The sequence below is a fragment of the Mustela putorius genome, unplaced genomic scaffold (assembly GCF_011764305.1).
Source record: "Mustela putorius furo isolate JIRA1106 unplaced genomic scaffold, ASM1176430v1.1 tig00003834_pilon_pilon_pilon, whole genome shotgun sequence".
NCBI classification, from domain to species: domain Eukaryota; kingdom Metazoa; phylum Chordata; class Mammalia; order Carnivora; family Mustelidae; genus Mustela; species Mustela putorius.
In genome coordinates, this window is record NW_025421987.1 from 34,926,128 (window position 1) to 34,952,732 (window position 26,605).

At 39.5% G+C, this 26,605-nt stretch overlaps 1 protein-coding gene across 1 annotated transcript; it reads left to right on the forward strand.

Annotated features, from left to right (window-relative positions):
* The first annotated feature begins 9,694 nt into the window (after positions 1-9,694).
* CUNH3orf85 (chromosome unknown C3orf85 homolog) lies at positions 9,695-24,239 on the forward strand. The gene is made up of 4 exons (XM_045088322.1): positions 9,695-9,777; positions 9,878-9,930; positions 22,286-22,419; positions 23,849-24,239. The coding sequence occupies exons 2-4, from the start codon at positions 9,882-9,884 to the stop codon at positions 23,936-23,938; spliced, it is 273 nt and encodes a 90-aa protein (XP_044944257.1). The 5' UTR covers positions 9,695-9,777; positions 9,878-9,881; the 3' UTR covers positions 23,939-24,239.
* Positions 24,240-26,605: the final 2,366 nt, after the last annotated feature.

Consider the following 26,605-nt stretch of genomic DNA (forward strand, 5'->3'; position numbering starts at 1 on the left):
ATTCCATACCTTTTCACCCAAAATCATTCAGTTTTGGTGCAGCACAGGGAGGTTGGAGGTGTAAAGTGAATGGTTCATTTAAATTCTGAATCTTTTCCACAGTAGCTTCTTGACTTTGCATCAATCTCTGTAACATGCCTCTCTCAGTCTCTTTTGGGGGGGGGGCTATCTCTTTCCCCTTAATTCTCTCTCTTGTCCCTCCCCAGTCCTAGAAGAAACACTCTCTACCTTGTGATCACTAACCACGGAATTGGTAAATCGGGTTGTTGTCTTATACAGAACATCATTTATTGCCAAAACTAATCACTTCATCATTTAAGAAACGCCTATCACTAGGTTGCCTCTCACCAATGAAGTGATATTTGGAGTAGATATCACCACTGCAGAGTGGTATCTCCCTTCCTCTTGTAGCTAATTCTTAGAGATAAAAATCCCCATAAATACCAGAGAGGATGAATGATTATTTTATCAACTTCCCACCAACAGGACTTTTCCCTAGAAAGAGCCGCAGCCATCATATGCTAGAGTTCAAATGAGCACATTCATTAGACTTGACTCGATTTATTAAATTTTGCTCCCTTATTTTACCAACTTAGGAGTTCAAAACTTTTTTCAAGACTGCTGAGTGCCTGAGAGAATACTAGATACTTGGTCATATACTTACCCCTTCGTTGGCTTCTCACCTTCTCTTGGTACACAGATGCACCCCCAATTTCTATCATGGTCTCATCTTTGTACATGTATCTCAATCAGAACATGAAATACCTTTGTTTAGGGGCTCCTGGGTACCTCAGTGGGTTGAGCCTCTGTCTTCGGCTCAGGTCATGATCTCAGGGTCCTGGGATCAAGCCCCACATCGGGCTCTCTGCTCAGCGGGGAGCCTGTCACCCTTCCTCTCTCTCTGCCTGCCTCTCTGCCTACTTGTGATTTTTCTCTCTGTCAAATACATAAATAAAACCTTAATATATATATATATATATACATATATATATATATATATATATATCTTTGTTTAATTATCTTGGACTGAGTCCTAATGCTGCTTATTCTTTCTGAGTTTGTAGTCTCTTTTCCTTTTTCTCATCCTTCTTTTTAGAACTACCCTTCTATTATTGTCTCCACCTAAAGTTCTCTTCTTTATAGCATTAAATTCTCATCTAGAATAACCCAAAGAGTGTTAATCCTGAGCAGAAAGTTTGATGGTGACTGTAGAGAATATAGCATATCTTGAACATAAAGAGGATCAAAAAAGGTTGAGATTCTGTAAGCATTATACCTTTATTAAAGTTAAATGCCTGGGGTGGCTGGGTATCTCAGTCAGTTAAGAATCTGACCTTTGGAGGCACCTGGGTGGCTCAGTGGGTTAAGCCTCTGCCTTTGACTCGGGTTGTGATCCCGGGGTGCTGGGATCAAGCCCCACATCAGGCTTTCTGCTCAGCAGGGAGCCTGCTTCTCCCTCTCTGTCTGCCTGCCTCTCTGCCTACTTGTGATCTCTTTCTCACCCTCTCTCTCTCTCTCTGTCAAGTAAATAAATAAATAAAATCTTAAAAAAAAAAAGAATCTGACCTTTGGTTTTAGCTCAGGTTGTGGTCTCCAGATCATAGGATTGAGCCCCACATGAAGACTCTCTCTTGCCCCCACAGCCTCAGCCCCTAGTTGCTCAGTGGGGAGTCTGCCTCTCCTCTCCCTCAGCCCCTCCCCCTGCTCGTGCTCTCTCTCTGTCTCTCTTTCTCTCTCCCTCTCTCAAGTAAATAAATAATTTTTCTTTTTCTTTTTTTTAAATTAACATATAATGTATTATTTGTTTCAGGGGTACGGGTCTGTGATCATCAGTCTTACACAATTAAATAAACAAATCTTAAAAAAAAAAGTTAAATGTCATAGAACCCCTTTGTATGGAGATAATCACAATTACAAGAGCCTTGAAACATGCACTAGGCTTGATGTTTAAGTTCCAAAGGATCATATTCTCAGGTTTCCTTGGAAAAAAAAAAAAAAGGGATAACAAGAAAAAGGGCTATAATAATGCATTTAATGTCTACTATATAACTAGGAATAAACCAAATCATCTAGTTTTAGGGTTCATGAGCAATTTGTGAATTCCATCTTAATAGCCTCCTAAAAATGAAACCAATGCTGCTGTGGTACAGAAGTCCTTCTGCCAAGTTCTCTAACTCACTCTCGCCCGCATGTACTTGCCCTGTTACATCTTCCTTCCATGAGAAAAGGAATGACGCCATCAACTTGTTTGTCAGCCTCAGGAGGAAGGAGAACTAAATTTTATATTAGCCCCAACATGTGATTCAGAGATACAAATCACTGAACAATACCTGAAGACCTAGAATGGAAACAGAATCAATGGACATGGAGAAGGGGAGTGTAGAAATTTCCTCCATTTAAGAAAGAAAGTTGGGGCGCCTGAGTGGCTCAGTGGGTTAAGCCTCTGCCTTCGTCTTGGGTCGTGATCCCAGAGTCCTGGGATCGAGGCCCGCATCAGGTTCCCTGCTGAGCAGCAGGGAACCTGCTTCCTCCTCTCTCTCTGCTTGCCTCTCTGCTTGCCTCTAGGCCTGCCTCTCCGCCTCCTTGTGATCTCTCTCTCTGTGTATCAAATAAATAAAATCTTTTAAAAAAAGAAAAAAGAAAGAAAGAAAGGCAATTTCATCCGGAAAGACATCACCAGCTGACAAATCCTCATGGGGGCCCTTCTTCCCTCAGATATCCTCTATCATCCTTCTAAACACTCCTATTCCTTAAGCAGAAACAAGGCTTGGCAGAAGCAGAACTATCCACACTGGAAGGATTTTAATCTTTGCTACTTGTTGTGGGTTGAATTGGATCCCTCCAAAATTCATATGTTGAGTCCTTAACCCCTCTACCTCAGAATGTGACTGAACTTGGAGACAGGGCCTTTAAAGGAGTAATCACATTCAAATAGGCCCTTCGGGTATGCTCAATCCAAGTTTACTGGTATATTTATAAGAAGAGGAATTAGGAAATACAGCGAGACACTAGGGATGTCTGCGTGCATAGGGGATGTTCTTGTGAACAGGCAGCAGGAGGGCAGCCAGCTAAGAGCCAAAAAGACAGACCTCAGGAAATCAAAACTGCCAACTCCTTGATCTTGGATTCTAGTCTCCAAGACAGTGAGAAATAAATGTCTACCGTTGAAGCCACCCCGTCTGTGATATTTGTTATGGCAGCCCTAGCTAACCAACACATTGCCCAGAAACAATCAACAGGAAGCAATTGCTGCCATTTTGATCCAACCCCTGTGCCTTCCATCCATCTTTCTAACCTCTGCTACTTCCAACCCGGAACTCAAAATTCTCAGTTTACTCTCCCCAGTTTCCCCACCTTCCCACAGTAATCCATCTGTATATGTCCTCCTCCATATTCCTCTCCTCTATTTTAAATACCCTCTTTTTTTTACCAGGGGATCAGGAATTTCAAGTGATACTTTAAATCTCTTAAAGCTAAACCAACTGTTGTTTTTATAGGTACCAGACTGAAACACCTGCACTTACATTTTGATCCTGAGAAAGTCACACTGGCAAGGGCTCCCCTACAGGTCTTAGCAGAAAAACCATCATGAAATGATAGAATGGCCTTTACTTCAAATCTAACCTAGATCATCAAGTTTATCTTCTGATATTACCAGAACCATGGGAAAAGATTGCTTCCCTATGGAACTAATACCAATGCCCACAGAGCTACCTGTAGAGAAAATATGGCCCCATTCACTCCTGTGGTGAGTCTTTAGAAATGCTTTCTTTGCTTTTAGTTGAGTGAAGCATGGAAGACTCAGCAAATGACAAACTGAGTTTTGATAGTGAGCCAATTGGACAGGATTCCCTTGATGATTCTGTACTTCGTAAACTAGCTAGTGAATTGCAGATGCTCAATAAATGTCACGTATTGTCAACTATAAATTATTCAGTGCGTAATGAGGAAAATGCCTTGGCACATATTACCTCAAAGCTTAATCAGTCTGTGATTCCAACATCATATCATAAAACAGACTGACACCTTTACCTAAACTGCTAGATTGTATACATTTGTATCAATGGCATATCTTTAAATTATTTTGATTTGGGGTGCCTGGGTGGCTCAGTCAGTAAGGTGTCTGCCTTTGGCTCAGGTCTTGATCCTGAGGTCTTGGGATTGAGCCTGCACCAAGCCCGCACCCCCGCCCCCAGCCCCTGCCTCCCTGTCAGGCTCTCTGCTCAGTGGGGAGTCTGCTACTCCCTCTCCCTCTGCTCCATCCCCCCACCGATTCTCTCTCAGATAAAATCTTTTGAAAAGAATTACTCTGATTTGTTTATACTGATAATCAATAGAAATCACTGAAATTATTAAACATCAATAATATGGAGAACTTTTAGAGAAGGCCAGTATGGTATTCATAATTGTTATTGTGATAGCCTCAAATGATTTCTGACTCATGCATTCCCTCCATTCAAGCCTCTTGATCTTTAGCCATAAAACAGATGGATTTTTGAAAAGGGCCCAGAACATAGGAACTACCCAGGAAAAAACTACCCAGTTGAATGAGTGAATAACACCTGAAGGAGAAGTCTATAAACTTCTCATGGTCTGTCTTTAGATACCGCCATATGGTGGAGACACAAATCAGCAGATAAATGGGAAAGAGGGAGCAGAAGGGAACCCCGGGCAATATGAGCCTAGATCTCAAGATGACATGAATTCCCCATGTAATGGGGAACATCGCCTACTCCAAACCAAATAGGATCAGCTTAAAAGACCCTGAACTACCTACATCTAGTAAAAGAGAAGCCTATTAGGTAAATCCTTAATCTACATTTCCAAACCACATTAAAGCTAAGGCATCTCAAGCTACAGCTAGTTTTTAAATCTGCAACAGTCACACTAAAAATGAATACAAATACAAAATTCATTTCTCTAACATTCTACCTAATTTCTTCACAAAGTTAAGCTAGCTTCTACTGTTAGTCTATAATGGTCACATGCCCCCATCTTAGAACCAGAAGCCCCAAAGGCTCAAGAGGGAGAACAATGTACTTCTAAGCAGGGGATAGGCTGAAGGGAGACTACACTGCTTGCTTCTTCTCAGCAAGCTTTATTTTATTTTGAGAAAAAAAACAACAACAACAAACCAAAGAAAAAGCTCTAGCTTCCAAGGCAAAACAATATTCTACAAAATACTTGGAAAGTAGTTTGGGGATAGGGGTGCCTGGGTGGCTCGGTTCATTGAGCATCTGACTCTTAAATTCGGCTCAAGCAGTGATCTCAAGGTCATGGCTCTTCATTCAGCGGGGAGTCTGCTCTTCTCTGTCTCTGTCTCTCTCTCTCCCTCCCTCCCCCTGTTGCACTCTCTCTCTCTCAAAAGAAGTAAGTAAATCTTTAAAAAATAATACAAATAAAATAAAATAAAATAAAAGTAATTTCCAGGGCACCTGGATGTCTCCATCAGAACAGGTAGCTCTTGATCTCAGGCTTGTGAGTTCAAGCCCCACTTAAAAATAAAAAATCTTTATACATACATACATACATACATACATACATATATACATACATACATAAAAGTAGTTTCTGCATTTCAGCAACTGAGTCATAATGTATCATCTTGGCACATTAAGAAGGCTATTAGAGAGCTACTTTCTGCAAGTAGCACAAGACCTCGTGGAAACCCTTACTCCCTGCTAGAATGTAATTGCTATGCTATCCTCTGCCTCAACAGCCACTAACCCTAGCTGTGATGAGATATTGCATCAGTCCTAGGAGGGAAAGTGTACCCCTAAATTGAGGTTTCTCCTGATAATGATGGCATGTTGTACTCTTGGACTATCAATGACAACAAACCCATTTGCTATCAAATCAGTTTAAAACTTACTCCTTTACCATGTGCTCTGGTCTAATTTTGTTCCCACCTAGAAATCTTCAAAAATCTCAAGTAACTTCATATCACCAGCTTATTTTGTTGGTTTATTTTTTAAAGATTATTTATTTGTTTGTTTGTGAGAGAGAGAGGGACAGAGAGTGAGCACACAAGCAGGGGGAGCAGTTGGCAGATGGAGAAGCAGACTTCCTGCTGAGCAAGGAGCCTGATGTGGGACTTGATCCCAGCACCCTGGGATCATGACCTGAGCTGAAGACAGACGCTTAACCGACTGAGCCTTCCAGGCATCCGAACCAGCTTATTTTCAATAGGTTGAATGCAGTTGAAAGTTTCGTACGATGCTTTTAAGGGTTAATATCCTCTCCTCCAACATGCTGGCTGACTCTTCACCTTTTATTGATGCTGATGATGTCATTAAACGACTCCAGCCTCCAGCATGCCCTTCATCACTTCTTATCAGAATTTTATAAATGAACACTGGATTTGCCAGAGCTTTGCAGTTTACTGGGTCTGACTGCATTGCTGGCATGACAAAGCAGAAACTAAGTTCAGCTTGCTCCTTGGTAAAATAAAGTTTTATTGTTTCTTCTTTAAAATTTTTTTATAATATTGGATCTGATCTCATATTTTTTACATTTATTTTTCATTGATATGAAAGAGAACATGGGGGCTCATCAAGGTCCATCATATCATATTAAAAGAATAATTTCTAAGTATAAATCATCAAAGTTGTAAACAGACTCCATTGATGACCTTCATTAATTTATGCCACTTGATCTTTGTATTTTTCAAAGATAGATACTCCAGTTTAGTTTCAAAGAACATTTCTTTGTCTTTATAATTATAATGTCTTATGTCTCTATAACTAAAGACTATCAATTTTCATGCACCCAACTTTTTTCTCTTATAGATCATAAGAAGAGACAAGCTCGGGGAAACACTATTTAAAACCCAAGCTTCAACATAAAAGCAAACTGCTGCATTATACTTGCATTTTACAGCTAGTAGGATAAGACTGAAATACTGATCGACCAGTGCAGGAAATTACTGATTCTTAATTTAATGTAGTTGAGTTTAATTTGAATCAGTTGACTCAATTCAACTTCAATTCAAAGTTCAATCACGTTTACTGAGGGCTATTATACAATAAGCACTCTGCTAGGCATTGAAGGCATATGAATAGGAGTAAGACACAGAACCAACCAGCCTTCAGAAAGAATCCATTGGGAAAAGTGAGATGCACATTTGAAACCATGCAAAATACAGGCAGACACGGCCTAAGGACCAAAGGGATACAGATGTGAGAAAGAGCAGCCAGATTTGATTTGGGGGGATCAGAGAAGGATTTGTGCACCTGGAAGGACATTTTCTGGCCCATATAGGATCTTATCTTATACACATACCACCCCTGCAAAATTGAGTTGTCCAAGCCACCATCACCTATTGACCAAACTGGGGTCACGGTCACCTAATTTGTTTCATTTCACTGCCTTGTGCCTCTGAGCTCAGCAGTCGTTCCATTTCCATTGCAAAGTTTCACCTTGTAATTTCTGAGCGCTCCATGGAAAAGTTATAAAATCTCTCTGAGCCTCAGTTTACTCACCTGTAAAATGATAAAAAATAAAGATGCCTTCATCAATGAATAGTCATAAGGATTAAATGAGATAATGTACATAAAATTCACAGGAAAACCATTATTATTTTATACTTGTGTTCTACATTTCAACCACTGTAACAGATAAATATCCCATTTTGTGAGAAGAGTGGCATGAAAGAGATGGAAGGTGACCCTGCCCCCACCCCCACTCCAGGCAAGCATCACTTTAGGTCCAAAAGTTGAAGAATGATGGAGAGAAGAAAAGAGATGAAGAAGAATTTCTCCTTTGTTCGAGTGTACTTCAGGTAACAAAAAGTATTTTCTTTTATTTCCTTGTAATTTGTCTAGTCTATCATGTAATTCCATATTTATACCTCTCCACTGAGCAAAAAACAAGGAAGAATCACAGAAATGTGACAACAGCTAGACATATAGATGGATACATGGGATAGGCTGCCAAGATTTCACCATGCCCATTTCCAAATATCTCTCTTCACAAGCCTTCTATCAGTAGTTAGAGGCATAACTCTCAACTAGGTGGATCCAGGTTTCTAAACACTCTCTACAATTCAAAGATAGATAAGAAAGTTATTTTCTACCCCTTTTATACCTCTATATCTGCCTGTTTCAGATTGCCTAATTTTGAAGAGACTAACAGATTTATGATTTGCTGTTAAGAATAAATTATAAGACAATGAATTTATTTAGTTAACTGTTTTTTTGGTTTTTTAAAGATCTTATTTATCCATTTGACAGAAATCACAAGTAGGTAGAGAGGCAGGCAGAGAGAGGGGGAAGCAGGCACCCCACCGAGCAGAGAGCCCGATGCAGGGCTTGATCCCAGGACCCTGGGATCATGACCTGAGCTGAAGGCAGAGGCTTCACCCACTGAGCCACCCAGGTGCCCCTTAGTTAACTGTTAATCATGCCACAGAAAAGGGTAATTGTTTAAAAAATCAAAATTTAAAAAGTATCGTGGTTTTATTCATTGTGTACTTTAGTTCGGAAACACATTTTGTAATGCGGTTAAACATTCTTTTGTCTTTTTTAAAAAATATTTTCTTTTAATTTGAGAGAGAGCGCACTTAAGAGCACTCGAGAGTGAGAGAGAGCATGAGCAGGGGTAGGGGATAAGGGCAGAGGGAGAGGGAGAAACAGACTCTTCTTAGTAGGGAGCCCAACACAGGGCTCAATCCCAGGACCATGAGATCATGACCTGAGTCCAAGGCAGACACTTCACTGAGTGAGAAACCCAGGCACCCCAAACATTCCTTTGTCTTTAAACATTTTGTTTTGAGATATGTAGAACCACACACACCTGTAAGAAATAATAGAGAGAGAGCCTGAGTGCCATTTACTCAGTTAACCTCAATGGTATCATCATGCAAAGCTATAATGTGATATCACAACCAAGACATTGACATTGATGCGATCTACTAATCCTATTCAGATTGCCCCAGTTTTAAGTGTACTCATCTGTCATGTGTATGTGTCTGGGATTATCTGTATTTGGTTCCATGCAATTTTTCACACTTATGTTCACATCTACCACCACTGCAGCCAGGATAACGAACAGTTCTATCACTATAAGTGTCCCTCATATGGCCCCATTAAGCACATCCTTCTCCCCCTTCCATGTCTAATCTCTAGCAACTACTAATCTTTCCCCATTTCTATAATTTTGTCATTTCAAGAAGGTTACATGAGTGAAATCGTGGCACACTTGACCATTGGGCACTGGTCACCCATCCTAATTCCCTTGAGATCCTTCTAAATTGTTGTGTCTATCCACAATTTTTACTGTATTGTTATCATAATTCGTGGTCTTGCAATATTTCAATATGCTAAACATTCAGCTGTTAAAGGACAGCTGGGTTGTTTCCACTTCTTGCCTATGGCTAATAAGGCTGCTGTGAAACATTCTTGTGGAAGTTCTTGTAGGAGTGTAAGTTTTCATTTCTCTGCAACAAATGCCCAGTGGTGCAATTGCAGGGTTGGATGGTAATTGCACGCTCAGATTTATAAGAAACTGTCAGACTGTTTTCCAAAGTGACTAGACCAGTTTATATTCCCACCAGCCATGTATGAGTGATTCAGTTTTTCCACCTTTTTTTTTTTTTCACTATATGACATTAGCCTGTATGGATGATAAAATTAGTAAATAAACACATGCCCATATAAGAGCAGCTTGTAAAGAGTCAGCCCAAAAAGTCCAAAGGGTAACAAGGCAGGAGTCATATAAAAAAAAAATCCATCTCCAGCAACGGCCTCTCTGACTCGTCTCAGCTCACAAGGCAGCCAGGTAACACAGCAAATGCTTCACGCTCCTGGAAAGCAGTCGCGGTGCCTAAAGCTTTGCTTGGTGTAAATTAAAATAAATAAACCTTTTCTTTCCAAAACAGGATTATGGCCTATAAAATGCTTCAAGTAGCCCTGTGTTCGACATTGCTTTTAGGTAAGAATCCATTTCTTTTTTATTTATCGTGTCGTTTACAATGATTAGGTGGCAAGATAACCCCTTTTGACTTTTTCAAAGATGAACAAATATGTTTTATCCACAGATCCATTCTAGAACATTGGGAAAACCCAACTATCATGGCATGAGGTGGTTTTGAGCATGTTAGTGTTAATTGCGTGTGATCATTTTATTCCTGATTAGGTATTAACATATTAACATGTCACTATTGCTAGGAAATCTATTTAAGGACTGCCTCCAAAGAAGAGCTCTTATGTCCTTGAACAAAGAAAGATTTCTAATGCCTTTTAAAAACTGTAATACTTACATAGTACCATTATGTGGAGACCTCAAGGTACTTTGAGAGTGTGAATTCATTAACCTTTAGAGCAAGTTATAGCTCAGAGAAGTGGTGTTTTAAAGACAGATCAAGGAAGGTACTGAAGGTCAGATGATTTGCTGCCAAACTGACCCAATAATTCAGTGACTTCTATCTGAATGGAATTGAGAGGTCGTTTGTTTTTCTTGTAACCAAAACTCTAAACACAAAGGTGTGAATTATTTTCACAGTTAAATCTCTACAATTTATAAATTCTTCTGATAAAATGCTTAAATAAGAATAAATTTCTACTTGTATGATCAACTTGAAACCCATGCAAAGAAGATTACATATTTTTCTTGAGGTGCACATGTGCATGCACACACACATACACACAGATCAATAAAAGGATATAGGTATATACCTAAGATATGAATCTAGATATGTGTGTACATACATGTATGTGTGTATAATTAGCCTTTTATTCTTAAGCATATAGATAATTCTAATAAATTTTAATCACCGATGTTATACTTTGCATTTAGGACATGTTTTAAATAAATGAGTTAGACATTTTTAGCCAAGTTATTATTAGGCAATTATCATCAAGGTGTGTGTAATCACACCCAGTTGCAGCCCACATCTCCAGGTGAAGAAAGGGAGGCTGGCTCAGTTTAAGTGAGTGTCTCAGGAGCACACTGTAAGTTGAAGTCGTGGGCTAGTTATAATCCACCAGTTACTGCTTTGCTTTTCCTGCTGAGCCATGCACTTGGCTTCAGAGTGGGTGATGGTGAATTAGCACAAGGTGAAAAGCACTACCTGTGAACATGCAGGGTCAAAAATATTGGGCAAAAAGAAAAAATCACATAAAAAGAAAATGGTCCTGCAAAATGCCTTTTAGGGACTTTCTTAGGAAACAAGTTGGAATTAACTTGAGCTCCAGCTGAGGCACAAATATGTCTGCCTAGAAAGACAACTGGTTTGACTGATTTCGCTTAAAATATAAAGAAATAAGATTATGTGGTTAAAGTTTCATGAAATAAGTTGAGAATTAGAAACTAAGGACAGGGGCACCTGGGTGGCTCAGTGGGTTAAAGCCTCTACCTTCGGCTCAGGTCATGATCCCACGGTCCTGGAATCGAGCCCCACATCGGGCTCTCTGCTCACCAGGGAGCCTGCTTCCTCCTCTCTCTCTGCCTGCCTCTCTGCCTACTTGTGATCTCTGTCTGTCAAATAAATAAATAAAATCTTTAAAAAAAAAAAAAAAGAAAGAAACTAAGGACATAGGAACATTGACACGGTGGGGTTAGCCCTTCAGATCTCAGGAAAGAAGACTACAGAGTGTAGGCTGAGTACACTGAAGTCTTTAGAATCAGATTCATGTGTTACACGGATAATTCGTTTCACTGACATTTTCCAAATCACACAGCTCTCAAGTAGGAAATTGTAGCTTGAACCAATCCTCTTCCCTTCTTCTTTCCCTCCTCCCATTTTTCATTTAAGAATGTAGCTTATTCATCTGCCCTTCCCTGGAGCCCTCTATGTAGCATAAGAAAACATCCATCTTTAAAGTTTGTCTTTATATTTAAAAAAAGTTCTCTCGGGACGCCTGGGTGGCTCAGTAGGTTAAGCGGCTGCCTTCAGCTCAGGTCATGATCCCAGCGTCCTGGGATCAAGTCCCACATCGGGCTCCTTGCTCGGCAGGGAGCCTGCTTCTCCCTCTGCCTCTGCCTGCCATTCTGTCTGCCTGTGCTCGCTCTCTCTGACAAATAAATAAAAATCTTAAAAAAAAAAAAAATCTTTAAAAAAAAAAAAAGTTCTCTCTGTTACAGAACAGAAGTTTTACTTTTTTGTCTAGAACTTAATTTGAAGTAAATAGGGAAAAGATCTCATTATCCATTTTCCTAATGGGAATGCCTAAGCCAAAAATGATGAAGAACCTTCCCCCAAGTAATTACATTTATGAGCACAGTCCTCAAATCATTTATTGATTTTCTTAAAATAGTAATTTATACACATTGGAACTCATTTCCTGGTCAGAGTATTAGAAGTGCAAGTGTCATGATTTGATTAAAAAACAAAACAAAAAACCCTGTTTTCAGCATTTAGGTCAAGAACTGCCTTCTCCTATAATAAACCCAGCAAATATGAATACTACTCTTTTAAGTCTTCGTTATGGGGGGAGGGGCTTTCCATATGTTACCATAGGTCAACTCTCATAATCACTGTGCAAGTATCATGATTTTTATTGTACAAGGGAATTTAGGCTTAGAGAAGTTAAATGATTAAGCTACACAGTTAATTCATGGTGGATGCCAGATTCACGTGCAAGTTCTATCTCCAGCTCTTCTGAGAACAATATCTTTCTTTCTACTACGCAAACTGTCCACACTGGCACTGCTGTGCTAGATATGGAACATGTAGCAATGGGATACACAAAGGAGCACACAGCAAGAACACCTCCAGAGAAAGGAACAAGGCCAGTATCACAGCATTGGTTTTACAAGAACAGGCCAGGAGTAAGGGAGCTGGGTGACTCCATGTGAGTAAACAGAACCAAACTAAGAAATAAGCAGAGGCTTTCTATGACAGCTTCTAGTTGTGGGTGAGGATAGAGAGAAGTTCTAAACTTGTATGTTTCACCTCCAGAAGGCACTCCTCAGAATCAAACGGCCCCATTTCACACAAAGAAAATATATGGAAATAGAGGTATTTGGAAATTATTTCACAAAGTAAATAAACCGGTCCTTAAAGTTGACCCATAGTGGGACAATATGAAGGTTCATGCCATATTATTAACCTGCAATCAGATCACATGAAGTCCAAGTATGTCTTCTGGTTTTAGACAGGGGAAGCAAACTGCATTTCACCCCTTTCTCTAGCATTGTTCCTGCTCTTACTTTTCACTCCACGCCTAGTAACCACAAGCGATTTGTCTTGAAGGTTTTTGGTTGGTTGCTTTGGTTTGGGTTTTTTAGATAAGAGCTCTTAAGCTTACATTTTCTTCCCCTTGACTGAGTCAGCCCCTCCAATCCCTCCATGTTTGCTTTCTGTACAATCTATAGAAGGAATGGCTCTTCTCAGTCATCCGGCCACACCCCTCTCCACCACCACCATCCTGTTCTTTGGAGAGTCCTTATTTCTGGATATGGTTTTAGTTTATTTTATAAGAACTTCTACTTAATTTTATCTACTCACTTTGGCTTAAGATTGATTGATGCTCTCAAAAAAATAAGTAGTAAGAATAAACTGGGAAATATCTAGGTTAGAGAAAAATATCATGGCCTATAACTAGATTCGTTGGGCACTCTGAGTGTTGCAGGAGAACCATCTACTTTCCTGTCCACATGGTGTCATTTGTCATGGCACTAAAGTTGGAAGACCTGTCAACACACACAGGTAATGACCCAGAAGGGGTTACTATTGAATCATATAAAACATTGCCTCTCGTGAGTTACAAATTTCTCTCTCTACAAAATCAGAAGCTAATAAAAGATCTGCCAGCTCCAAAGTGTGCCCCAGGGAATTACATGGTAGTGCATGTGAGCATGTATGTGGGTGTATGTTAGCATGCTGAGAGCAGGTTAAAACAAATTGAACTTAAATTCGAGTAATACTAGTTCCTGTTTACTTTGTGAAGTACTCAACACGCCAGCAACTATAACGTCAATGAAGCCAAAGTTCCCTGAGTTGAAAGTTCATTTACGAAAGCATTTCATTAACAGTTTACTAAGATGATGGGGCTTGGGAGTTTGTCCTGAAGTTCAGGGTCTCTTTCTTTTTTCCAGCTGACTTCCATTGACTTCCTGCCCTCTTTTTACTTCCCTGTTTCCTTTTTCCACAGCTTTCCACCTTTTTAACTTTTGTTTTTGTAACTTCCCTTATTTTGTCTCTGCTTCCTTTGACTAATTTTCCTGATTTCTCCCTTCTCTTTTTCTTCAAACCCAATTTCTTCTCATTCTGTCTCTCATTAACATTTATCTGAATTGCAGCAAAGTGAGAGAATCTATGATACTAAATAAAACTCTTCTGTCTTCCATCATAAATTTTTGAATCAGTGACCAAAATTTAGAGTAGGAAGAAAAAAATAACTATTTCATATTTTATAACAAAAATTACTTACTTAATGCAGAGAATAAAATACTCAACCTTAAAGATTTTATTTATTTCAGAGAGAGAGAAAGAGAGAGCACCAGCTGGGTGAGGGGCAGCGGGAGAAGCAGGCTCTCCACTGAGCAGAAAGCCCGAAGTGGGGCTCGATTCCAGGACCCTGAGATCATGACCTGAGCCGAAGGCAGAGGCTTTAACTAACTGAGCCACCCAGACACCCTAAAATATTCAACTTTAAACATACAAACCTACCATGAGTATTTTAATTACTCACAAAGTTATAACATTTCTCCTTCACTTCGATCTTTACATTTCTCCTACACTTATATCTTTGAAATTTTTACCATATTGTCAAGATGGCTGTATAGACTGTTCTCCTGATCCTCTTTTGTTCTTAATTCCTAGTGAACATTTAGTCTTTGGTTTAATACTTAATCTATGTGTCTGGGCAGTTACTTCATCATTTTTCTAAAGACATAAACATTTTAAGGGAAGGGACTAAGACTCGGGCCAATAAAAATAGTAAATAATAAATGTTATTCTTTCATTGCTTATGCTGAGTGCTAAGTGCTTTGCTTTCAGCATCCTATTTCTGAGTATTTTGGAACTTGTGGCAGGATTGTCATGCATATTCTCCAACTTGGCATCAGGCTTCAGGTACCACTGCAGAAAGCAGTATCACCCAGCCTCTAAGGGAATAGCTAGCTGTGGTCCAATCTACGGATTTGTTGGGTATTTCTGAGAAGTCACAGCTTGTTGTCCAGGAACGACAAGCTCCTGCTGGTTGGAGCACCCTGTCTGTGCTGTATTTTTTTGTTTCCCTGTTTCTTATGGATGCTTTGAGACAACAGACCTGTTGGATTGTCTGTGCCACCTTTGGATACATAGAACTCTATCCCCTGCCCCTGCCTGCAACCACTTCAGGCCTGCTTTCAATAAAGTTGAAAAATAAACCAAAGATGAGCATGGAAGACAATCAATTCCCTTTATTACTGAGAAAGACGAATTTGGAAGATAGAACATAGATAAGAAATAAAGGGCCTGGGTGTTAGAGAGGAGAAAGGAGTTGGGGTAAATTGGAAGGGGAGGTGAATCATAAGAGACTATGGACTCTGAAAAACAATCTGAGGGGTTTGAAGTGGTGGGGGTGTGGGAGGTTGGGGTACCAGGTGGTGGGTATTATAGAGGGCACAGATTGTATGGAGCACTGGGTGTGGTGAAAAAATAATGAATACTGTTTTTCTGAAAATAAATAAATTGAAAAAATTTTTTAAAAAAAGAAAGGGCCTCATGATTAGACCCCAGGATTTGGCAAATTTCATATCAACTTGCAGGCTGCAGAACCAGAAGAGAAAACGTGATCTCAGAAGGCAGCTAACTCTCAGGGGGAAGAAGGAAGAGCTAGCTGGACATGCCAAGTGATGCCTCTTGGACTTACCAGTTGCATGGCAGCATTGTCCCTTCTGAGAGGCAGAGGCTACAAAGGGGAGAAGGGTGGCCTGAGGTGACTTCAAATGAGCTCCCTCTGCAGGGAAGAAAACAGGACTCTGCCATCAGGCTCCATCCTTCAGTTCTATATCGTGCATTTTACGTCAGGCTTTCTGATCTTTTTAGCATGTAGGTTCCTACCCCAAAGATCATCTTCATGGTCATATGCACAGTATGAAGACTATTCAGTTATTTGTCCACTATCACATTTAAAGACTCTTTTTCAGCCTTCCCTGGGTGATGGCAAAATAGGGAATCCTTCCATTTCTAACTGTACAGCTAATGTCACCAGCATACAGCTCCTCAGCCTGGGATGGGCACCCATCTCTGTGCATAAATGAATACATTTTTATTTGTACTGCTTTAATTATTGACTAGGTCTACCTTGACTTCTCTTTCACTTATTTCTGTCTATCTCAGTGCTGAATTTCTTAGCATGTAAGCTCCCTAAGCAGCACTAGGAGCTGTACCCACTTAGCATATTCTATATGCTTCTGATGCCCTAATAGCATGCAGAGAAAGTAAGTTTCAATTAATGACCTACTGGTTATGAATACATTCCAGTTAAAAATGTTAGAGCTGAAAGAGATCTTAGTTGGCTTCATACAATCAGGCCCCATTTTACAGAACAGGAAATGGAGGGACAGAGGCAACCAACAAATGATACAACTAATCACTGCCAGGGCTAGGATAAGACTCCCCATCTCTATCCTTCTTGGCTTGTGTGGCAAGAGCTGTGCTCTCCAATATCTCCATACTCTGAAGTGTCTGCCTTATTTCAATGGTACAGAATTTTCTGCAGAGGATATTTGAGACATGTTTAGATAGCAGAACTAAGCTTGACAGATCCTATTAAAACTGCTATGATATGGGATGAAAGGAAGGAGGGTGTGTAGGGAATTGGAAAGAAAAAGAAGATATTTTTATAGCTTATGATTTGAAAGTTTAAAAAAGGCATTAACCTGGCTGATACTGCTTACATTAAAAAAAAATTAAAAACCAACAATGTAATAAAACTCAGGGTTCAGTTTTCAAGCCCCAGCAGTATTATAGAGGCTTACAAACACAAACTGTGATCTTGCTCTCATCAACTTTCAAGGTTGATCAGGCAGAATGAAAAAGGGAGGAGAAATTTCTCAAGCAGAGAGGATAATAGCATGCCCTTCTGTATTACTTGCATTTTATTTCCGGCTCTGCCAATGACTTACGGCATGACCTTGAGTGAGTCATTTCATCTCTGTGTGTCAATTTTCTCATTTGTAAAGTAGGATAATAAATACTACTTTCTGTCTCTCTTGTGGGTGATGCTATTATCACTATCAATTAATATTTATTGGATGTCTGTTGGGTGCATAAAGCTGAGGTAGGTGCTTTGTTCAGGGGCAAGGGTGGGGCCGTGGGGGACATTGTATCACTGAAATATCTTCCATGAGCAAAAAGAGAGAAGATTTACAAAAGATAGAATTATTAGAGCTTAAAATAGCTATGGTTTATATTTTAAAGCTTCTCTGCCAAGATTTATGTAATAGCATTTTTTTTTCCCCTCAGTGATTAGACAAGGCACCAGGACAATCATGGTGAAAAATATTGGTTTTACTTTTGGAAGATTTCAAGTAACACTATCTTAAGTGGTTAATGTGTACTTGTAAATTATATCTTAAGCATAATTTATGTAGAAACATTTATTAAAGGGGTGCCTGGGTGGCCGGTAGGTTAAGCGACCAACTCAGCTGATTTCAGCTTAGGTAGTGATCTCAGGTCATGGGACTAAACTTCTGTGTCAGGCTCTGCGCTAAGTGGGGAGTCTGCTTGGGCTCCTCTCTCCCTCTCCCTCTGTACCTCCGCCTGCTCAGATTCTCTTGCTCTCTCTCTCAAATAAATAAACCTTTAAAAAAAAGAGAGAGAGAAACACTGATTAGATATTGATGCTTGATCTCCTTTGCCTAAATAATCTCTTTGCTTTGAAAACCTCTCACTCCTTTTATTTTTAAACAGAAAAGCGTTTAAAAGTGTTAACACTGTGACACCTTTTCTTCAAAGAGAATGAAGAGAAATCTGAGAAGTCACCTATGAACATATCTCAGTTAAAACCAGAACTTCAGTGCTTGGTCAGTCCACACCAGTGAGCCCAAACTAATGAGTTCCCTGTTCTGTTCCAGTCAGTCCTGTTTTCCCACACCTGGTGTCACTCACCTGATTCAGGCCCTAGTTGTCTGTCCTCTGGACTACTAGAAGAGGCTCCAACCTCTCTCTCTCAGTCTCTCTCCTTTTTACCCTCTGCCTTCCAACACCACTGACAAAGGAGTTTCCAAAAGTATCTGTGAATGGGTAAATAAAATGTTGGCATATATGTACAAAATATTATTTGGTCTTAAAAAAGAATGCAATGTTGATATATGCTTCAACATGTAAACCTTAAAGATACTAAGTGAAATAAATCAGGCACAAAGGGACAAATACTGCATGACTCCTCTTAGATGAGGTACCTACAATAAGCAAATGCAGAGAGACAGGAAGCTAATGGTGGTGACCAAGGGCTGGAGGCCAGAGTAATGGAAATTGTTAGGCAGTACTGAGTTTCTGTTTGGGAGGATGAAAAAATTCTTGAGATGGTGGTGATGATTGTACAACACTGTGAATGTAGTTGATGCCACTGATTTGTACAATTAAAAATGGTTAAAATTTAGGAGAGGGGGGTGAGGTTATGGACATTGGGGAGGGTATGTGCTATGGTGAGTGCTGTGAAGTGTGTGAACCTGGCGATTCACAGACCTGTACCCCTGGGGGTAAAAATGTATGTTTATAAAAAATAAAATTTTTTTTAAAAAATTATTAAAATAGCTTTACATTATGCATATTTTAATTATAATCAAACAAAAAATTTTTAAATAAATCTGGTCTTATCATTTTCTTGTTCAGAAATTTTAATGGGGGCGCCTTCATGGCTCAGTGGGTTAAGCCTCTGCCTTCAGCTGAGGTCATGATCTAGGGGTCCTGGGATCAAGCCCCACATCAGGCTCTCTGCTCAGCAAGGAGCCTGTTTCCCCCTCTCTCTCTCTGCCTGCCTCTCTGCCTACTTGTGATCTCTGTCAAATAAATAAATAAAATCTTAAAAAAAAAAAAAGAACTATTAATGATCTGAAGAATAAAGTCTAAACTCCTTGGTATGACAGTAGTGATCCTCTGACATTCTGAGCACATCCACTCCTTAGCCCTCATTGGCAAAGTGAGGGTCCCCGAACCTGAGACTTACTTTGCTCCTCTGTTCCTTGGGTCTCCAGTCTTCTTCAGCCTGGACTACATGCTCTTTGCTTCTGCTCCCTTCTTCCTAACTGTGGAAACATTCCATAACCCAGGAAGCTCAACTCAAAACCAATTTCTCTGTGATCCCTCCATGCCAATATCAGAATCAATCACTCCTATGGCACCTGGGTGGCTCAGTGGATTAAAGCCTCTGCCTTCAGCTCAGGTCATGATCCCACGGTCTGGGATCGAGACCCGAATCAGGCTCTCTGCTCGGCAGGGAGCTTGCTTCCTCTTCTCTCTCTGCCTGCCTCTCTGCCTGCTTGTGATCTCTGTCTGTCAAATAAATAAATAAAATCTTCAAAAAAAAAAAAAAGAATTAATCACTCCCCCTTCAAATGGTCTGGTCACAGTATGCTTCCTTATAATTATGAGCTCTGAATGTAATGGGAGTTTCTTGTTTTTTGTTTCTCTTTCTATGAAATGATGACTATCAGAACAAGGATGAGGGTGAGGTGAGTGGAGATCTTATGGCACAAAACTTGTGTAAGCTTGACAGCTGGTTTCTTCTATTTGTGGACTTACTTGCTTTATCTGTGTCTCAGCTCTGGTGATTAGCAGTTTAAGCTGACATCAACAGGCATTCATAATGCAGCATATTAGTTATCTACCATGACCTAACAATATCCCCAAACAGTAGTGACTTAGGACATATTTTACAGTTTCTGAGGAATTTGGGAGTGGCTTAAGTCAATAATTCTGACTCAGGAACTCTCATGAGATTATAGTATAGATGTCGGTGAGGGCTGTTATGATCTGAAGGCTCAACTGGGATGAAAGCATCAGGTTCCCAGGTGGTTCATTTGCGTGGCTGTTGATGGGACGCTTCAGTTCCTTGAGAGATGGGCCTCTCTTCACAGCTACTTGAGCGTTTTCAGAACATGGCAGCTGTCTTCCATTAGAGCAAGTGATCCAAGAAAGGTGTGAGGCAGAAGCTCTAATACCTTTTATGTGCTAGCCAGAGAAAGTACACACTGTCATTTCCACAGTATCCTGTGATTACACGGTCCACACTCCTAAATGAAGGAAGACCACAGAGGATCTGGATATCAAGAAGGGAGTGGTCTTTGGGGGACATCTTAGAGGATGGCTTCCACAGAAATGCTGGCTTTATTGTACTGAATCAGACGACCTAGAAACAGGCCAATATTACTTCTAGCATCTGTTACTAATATCTACTGAAAAGTTGACTTTTGTCTTTTATTTTTAAATCATGAATAACTAAAATTGCTAACTTCCTATTAATAGAGAATGTGAGTCCTTTTTCTACCTTCATCACTAGTAGTAGTTTGCACTAGAGGCAGCCTGATTGATGTGTGGTATCCACAGAGATTGTCACTTTCAATAGGTAGGCAGTTAGAACTAGAGCTTAGTGAGGTAACAAATTTAACTGGACGTAATAGGGGTAATAACTAAAATCCTGCTTAGTGCTCAAGGTCAAGCTTGGAAAAGCATGAGATTATAACGAATGTGTAAGTAATGATTGTCTCTTTTCTATAAATGCATAAGGCTTTTTAAATTATTATTACTTTTTTTTTGGCACCAAGGATTTCTATCTCTTAGACATAATGTTGCACGATGCCTTTAAAGGGAGAATTCCACCTCCCCTTCCAACTAGCTAGGTGGCCTTTAACATATTATTTAACTTTTCTCTGAGGTAGTTACCTTGTCTGCAAAATGAGGTGACTGACAGGTGCTACTTCTTAGGTTTGTTGTATTAAATAAGGTAATTCAGGTGAAGTATTTTTTAGTGCAATGCTCAGTGAATGTTAACTATCATTATTATTTGTGTGTGACATCAATACACACACACACACGCATGCACAAATAATCTAGCTACCTTTAACCATTGTCTTCAGACATTCATTTTAAGGATTCCCAGTCCCACATTACTTCTCCAGCTTAAAATGTAAAGTTTTGTTCCTTCTCCTATGCTGCTAAATTTAATCTTTTCTTTAAGGGATAGGTTCAGCAATTTTCCTGACCATGAAAATGTCTGCTTGTTGATGATTCATAGACTTGTATGCCTGGGGCAAATAATACATTGTATGTTAATAAAATTTTTTAAAAAGAAAGAAAAAAGAAAATGTCTGCTCATGCCCCAGAGCCTCAAAGCTCAATAACGACACCTTTTCCTAAACTCCCTTAGCACAACCAAATCCTATGTTGCCTTGTTTTATTTTTAATCTTGGACCCCCTCATACCCCTCCCCTACAGAGGAGAGGTTTCATATCTTAGAGTTCACTATAACTCTGGTCAATAGAGTCCTGTTATGATGAGGCTGTAGAATACCCAACATAACATTTGTAATAAATGCTTCTTTATCACAAGCAATGAACAGATCATATTGTTACCACAAATGGGTCAGGAGTATGTTCTTTCTTGATTTGATTCAAATTACAACTCTGAATGTGACTGTGTTTTATTTAGAAATGAAAATACCATCTAGACTGTTAAAATTCATGATACTAAAAATGTCTGGATTTTTAAAAACAATCATCTTTTTTTTTTTCCTTAATCCTATACTGGGAAGGAGTATAAAATGCAAAGTTCTTCAATTCAGTGATAGATCTATCAATATTCAAGTTTAAACCACAGTGCCAGATTTGGAAGCAGTCTACTTCAAACTGAAATATATGTCCTCTTTTGGAAGGCTATGATAGGAAGAGTAAGATTGTTGACTGCCTGGTTTGAGCCAGACGGTTTAAAGCATTAGTATACCCAACTCTTACGGTAATCCTATGTTACTGTGTTACTCTGTTATTATTATACCTTTTTACATACAAGAAATCTGCAGCCTGGAGAAATTAAGCAACTTCTCCAGAAAACTGATAGAGCTGGAATTTGAATCCAGGCCTGTGGGGTCCCAAGCAGGTACAGAAGGCTATAAAAATCTTTTCCATCCAGCACACACTTTCATGCTATGCTATATTCAGGACACCAGAGGGTGGTGATAGCGCAGTGAGGGGGGAAGGCTGAAGGGCAGTCATCTCCCTTGGCACATACCTTTTTCAGGGCTCCCTTCTCAGACCCCCAACCTCCCAAAGGTCACAGCTGTGTCTCTTTAAGAAGAAAAACATTGAGATGTAAACTACTGCCCTAAAAGATGCTGTGCTCTTGGACTCTGAATTACAGGAGCATTGGGAGCGCCATTTTTGTTGGAGGACCCAGCAAACCAGTTCCTACATCTCAAAAGACATATATATTTGCAGGATTACTGGGACCCAGATCGGAATCCTAATACATGGGGCAACATACTGGCTGATCAGGTATTTGCATTAGAAATAATGCATCCTCTATCTGGCTGAATAGGTACTGCAACAGTAGGCATCAACACACCACCAGCCCAACCCATGGTTTTTTTTTTTTTCCTCTCGAGTCACCCTGAGTTATGCCTGCCCTTTCCTTCCCATAAAGTGCCTTTTGTCTAGTAAACTCCACCTCTTCCTTCAAGACTAAAATCAAACGTTCCCTCCTTTTTGAAGCCTTCCCCTTCTTTCCTGGGTCCTCCAACAAAGGAGGACCTTTGTCCTTCTTCCTTTTCTCCCCTTTGCATGACATTCACATGTGAATAGCTCTCCAAGTGTCATATTGAAATCAGTTGCCTGTGCACCCAACCTCCCTTACCTAGGCTACAGAAGTAACATGCACATCTTATCCATCAAGGTCATTTTTCTCAGGAACTATCAAAATGACTGTTCCTCAGTCAAATTTCAGAAGATTACTGCATGTCAGAGTGGGTGGATTGAATGGATCATGGTCACATTTTAGATCCTTTTCAGTTATTCAACAGCTTATTTTCCTCTGGGAAAATTATACAAACCTTTAATGTCATTCCTTCATTTGCTTTCCTTTTGTACACTTTTCTATTCATTTGGAAGTCTCCCTCCAAGAGAAATAAAGAAGAAATGTGCTGTGCCAGTTTTATTCCAGGTTTACTTTTTTGATAGAAAAAACTCCAGGCCAAATTAAATTGCTGAATTGTCTGAGGATTTCAATTATTCATGATTTCCCTCTTAAAATTTAATAACTTAGAAAACAAAAATGTATAACAAATTAATTAATCCCTTCATTTGTTTGTCCTCTTTCTCTCTACACATGTATCAGGCTCTATCACCAGAGGATTGTATAAAGTCATTAAAAAAAAAACGAAATGGAATGTCCTTGTTTTTCTGGGGCCTGGGTCCTATCCTTATTCTGCCTGGTTGAGTTTTTACTGGTCTACCAGGATTGGCTCGTTTCTGGTTAGCATTTGCTGATGAAAACCACCAGCTTGAATAATGCATTGAGCTTTATGCATGTTTTTCTTCAATAGGCATCATTTAGAGTTATTAAAACCAGACATTTGTTTATTTGACAAATTAAATATTACATAAGCAGATAGACTGTGTCTTCTTTATGGAACACTAAAATTTTCAGGTATACTCCTGCCTCTAATTGTAAACCAGTGCTATGATCCAGTGACAGATACTATAATGTAACAGGACACTGCCACATTGGTTCATATAGTGACCCCAAAATACCATAAAACATTTAAGCATTGAAATATACAGGTCACTAAAAGTATGTTAACCAAACCTTGCTGGTTTGTTTACTTCTCTTAGTCTTTTAGGACTATCTGTACAATAACCTAAAAAACTGATAAAACATGTGCTCTCCATACTCAGAGATCATGACTTGAAGTTTCTTTTGTTGCAGGTTCATGAAACATGGACTACTCTGAAAACAACAGCACAGTATTATCTGAATGTGAATACCTTTACTTCTGACATATCCACTACCCAATAAATGTGCTTTGATGATTAAACCAGGAGAGCAAAAACAGCGGGAGTCAACATGGCAATGGACCCAAAACATGGGCTTTGGAGACCTGGAGGCACATCCATGCCACTTATAAGATTATTTAATATGTCTGTCTCGTGGAGCTGTTTAAAGGAGTAAATATGAAAACCCAAGTGGAGACTTAGAATTGGAAGTTCTCTATAAATTGTAGCTCTTAAAATGAGAACTAAATGACAAAGAGGCTTTTATGGACAAGGAAATCAAAAACAAAAAATAAGTGTCATTAAAACTCACTGCTGATAGCTCACTTTCTATTGCCTGCTTTTTGAAAGCGCTCACCTTTTTTTTTTTTTTTTTAAGATTTTATTTATTTATTTGACAGACAGAGATTACAAGTAGGCAGAGAGGCAGGCAGAGAGAGAGAGGCACTTCCTGAGCAGAGAGCTGAGCAGAGAGCCCGATGCGGAGGCGATCCCAGGATCCTGGGATCATGACCTGAGCCAAAGGCAGAGGCTTTAACCCACTGAGCCACCCAGGCACCCCGAAAGCGCTCACTTTTTAATTAAAGGAAGAGGAAGCTCTCAAATCGAGTTGGTCCTCTCCTTTTTTCCAATACTTTTCACTTTTTAAAGCCAGCCTATTTTAAGATCGTGCTTTTGAAATGTTTCTAACAAAGGTGTATTGCTGAGGGCAGTAGAGAATACTATCTGAACTCCTATTTGGGGGCAGACGGTGACCAGGAACCCCCTGAAAACATTCATCTGTAAGTGGAAACCTGCTTAGGAGTTTTGTCAAACTTGTGCAAGTTTTGCATTCTAGTCCATAATATATTGATATTTATTTCAATTTGAAACAACATTTTTAACTTACTGGCCAGGGACATTTATTACTGTTTTCCAATAAAATTGAAAAATTCACTCTAAAAAGAAGTGGACTACATTTAATAAAAGAAAAAAGATTTTATTTATTCATTTGGAAAAAAAAAGATTTATTTATTTATTTGAAAAAAAAGACTTTATTTATTTGAAAAAAATTTTATTTATTTATTTGAAAAAAAAAAGATTTTATTTATTTATTTGACAGACAGAGATCACAAGTAGGCAGAGAGGCAGGCAGAGAGAGAGAGGCACTTCCTGAGCAGAGAGCTGGGCAGAGAGCCCAACATGGGGCTTGATCCCAGGACCCTGGGATCATGACCTGAGCCGAAGGCAGAGGCTTTAACCCAGGAGCTCCTTCTTTGATCATTTAATTAAAAAATTAGATAATGCCCAAGTATTGATTAGTATGTGTATGTACCCCCCCCCCCAAATACATTGTAAGGAATTGGTTCCTGTGATTATGGAGGCTCGTGAGTCCAAAAATATCAGGGTAGGCCAGCAGGCTGGAAACCAGAGAAGAACCAATGCTGCAGTTCAAGTCTGAAGGGCATCGGGTCAGAACTCCAGCAAAGAGCTGATTATTCGGTTTGAAACCTCAGGCCATCTGTTGGCAGAATTCCCTCTTGCTTATGGAAGGTCAGTTTTTTGTTCTATTTAGGCCTTCAACTTCTGGGATGGGATCCATTCACATTATGGAGGGCCATATGCTTTACTCCAAGTCTACCAATTTAAATGCTAAGCTCATCCAAAAAAGAATACCATCTCAGAGACATCTAGAATAATGTTTGACCTCATACTGGGCACAGTGGCTCAGCCACGTTGACACATATGTTAACCATTACAATCTATATTAGGTTACTTAGATTGCACACATGTACACACATACATACTCACAAAGCTGTAATGGAAGCAACATGTGAAGGAGAAAAAGAAAAGGACTTCAATTTATTTATTTTGTTCAGTTTAATACAAGGAAGCTGGATGAGTTGTGGGCCACCAATAGGGTGAAATTATGTCAGCTGCCAAGGTCGTTTTGATTTAGGGAGCTCTAAAAAGCAGTTTTACTATGAGTTAAACAAGCATGGAAAGGGGGTTTCTTGTGCAAACATAATTTCATGAGAAATTACTGGAAATTTATGTATCAGAAAACAAACAAATGAAAGCAATCTTGGTCTATGTAAAATAATTTATCTAAAAATGCAACAGTTAGCTTCCACATAGCTAATCAGGAAGTGGCAAGTGTTCCATTTTTTTAGAATATTTTAGTTTTTTAGGATTTAAGAAAACCTAAGTACCACATATTTAGTATCTACATGCAAAATTAGTTTTGACCAGAACAACTCTTAATTCAGTGTTTAAAGAAATTGATTGTATTGAGGGACCAGTTATCTGGCTGACTCAGCGTAACTGATTTTTTTCAAAACAGTAAGTGGCCTGTGTGTGTGTGTGTGGGGGGGTGTTTCCTCTGATTTGCTTTAAGTTGGTATCTAATTTATAAATTCTATGTAAAAGTCTGCTTGTTTCAAGACTAAAGACTTAAAGACAAACTAAAGACCTGTTTAACATTTTCAAGAGCCCAGAACAAACCACAGCAATTGTACAATATTAGGAAAAATAGAGAGAATCAGAAACTACCCCCCTTTTCCTCACTTTCTGAGACTCTGTGTAGCCTCTGCAGCTAGATGTTCTCAGGTTCTACTGCAGCATAAAGAACATAAATGCTATGAGGCACCTGGGTGGCTCAGTCAGTTAAGCATCTACCTTCAGCTCAGGTCATGATCTCAGGATCCTGGGA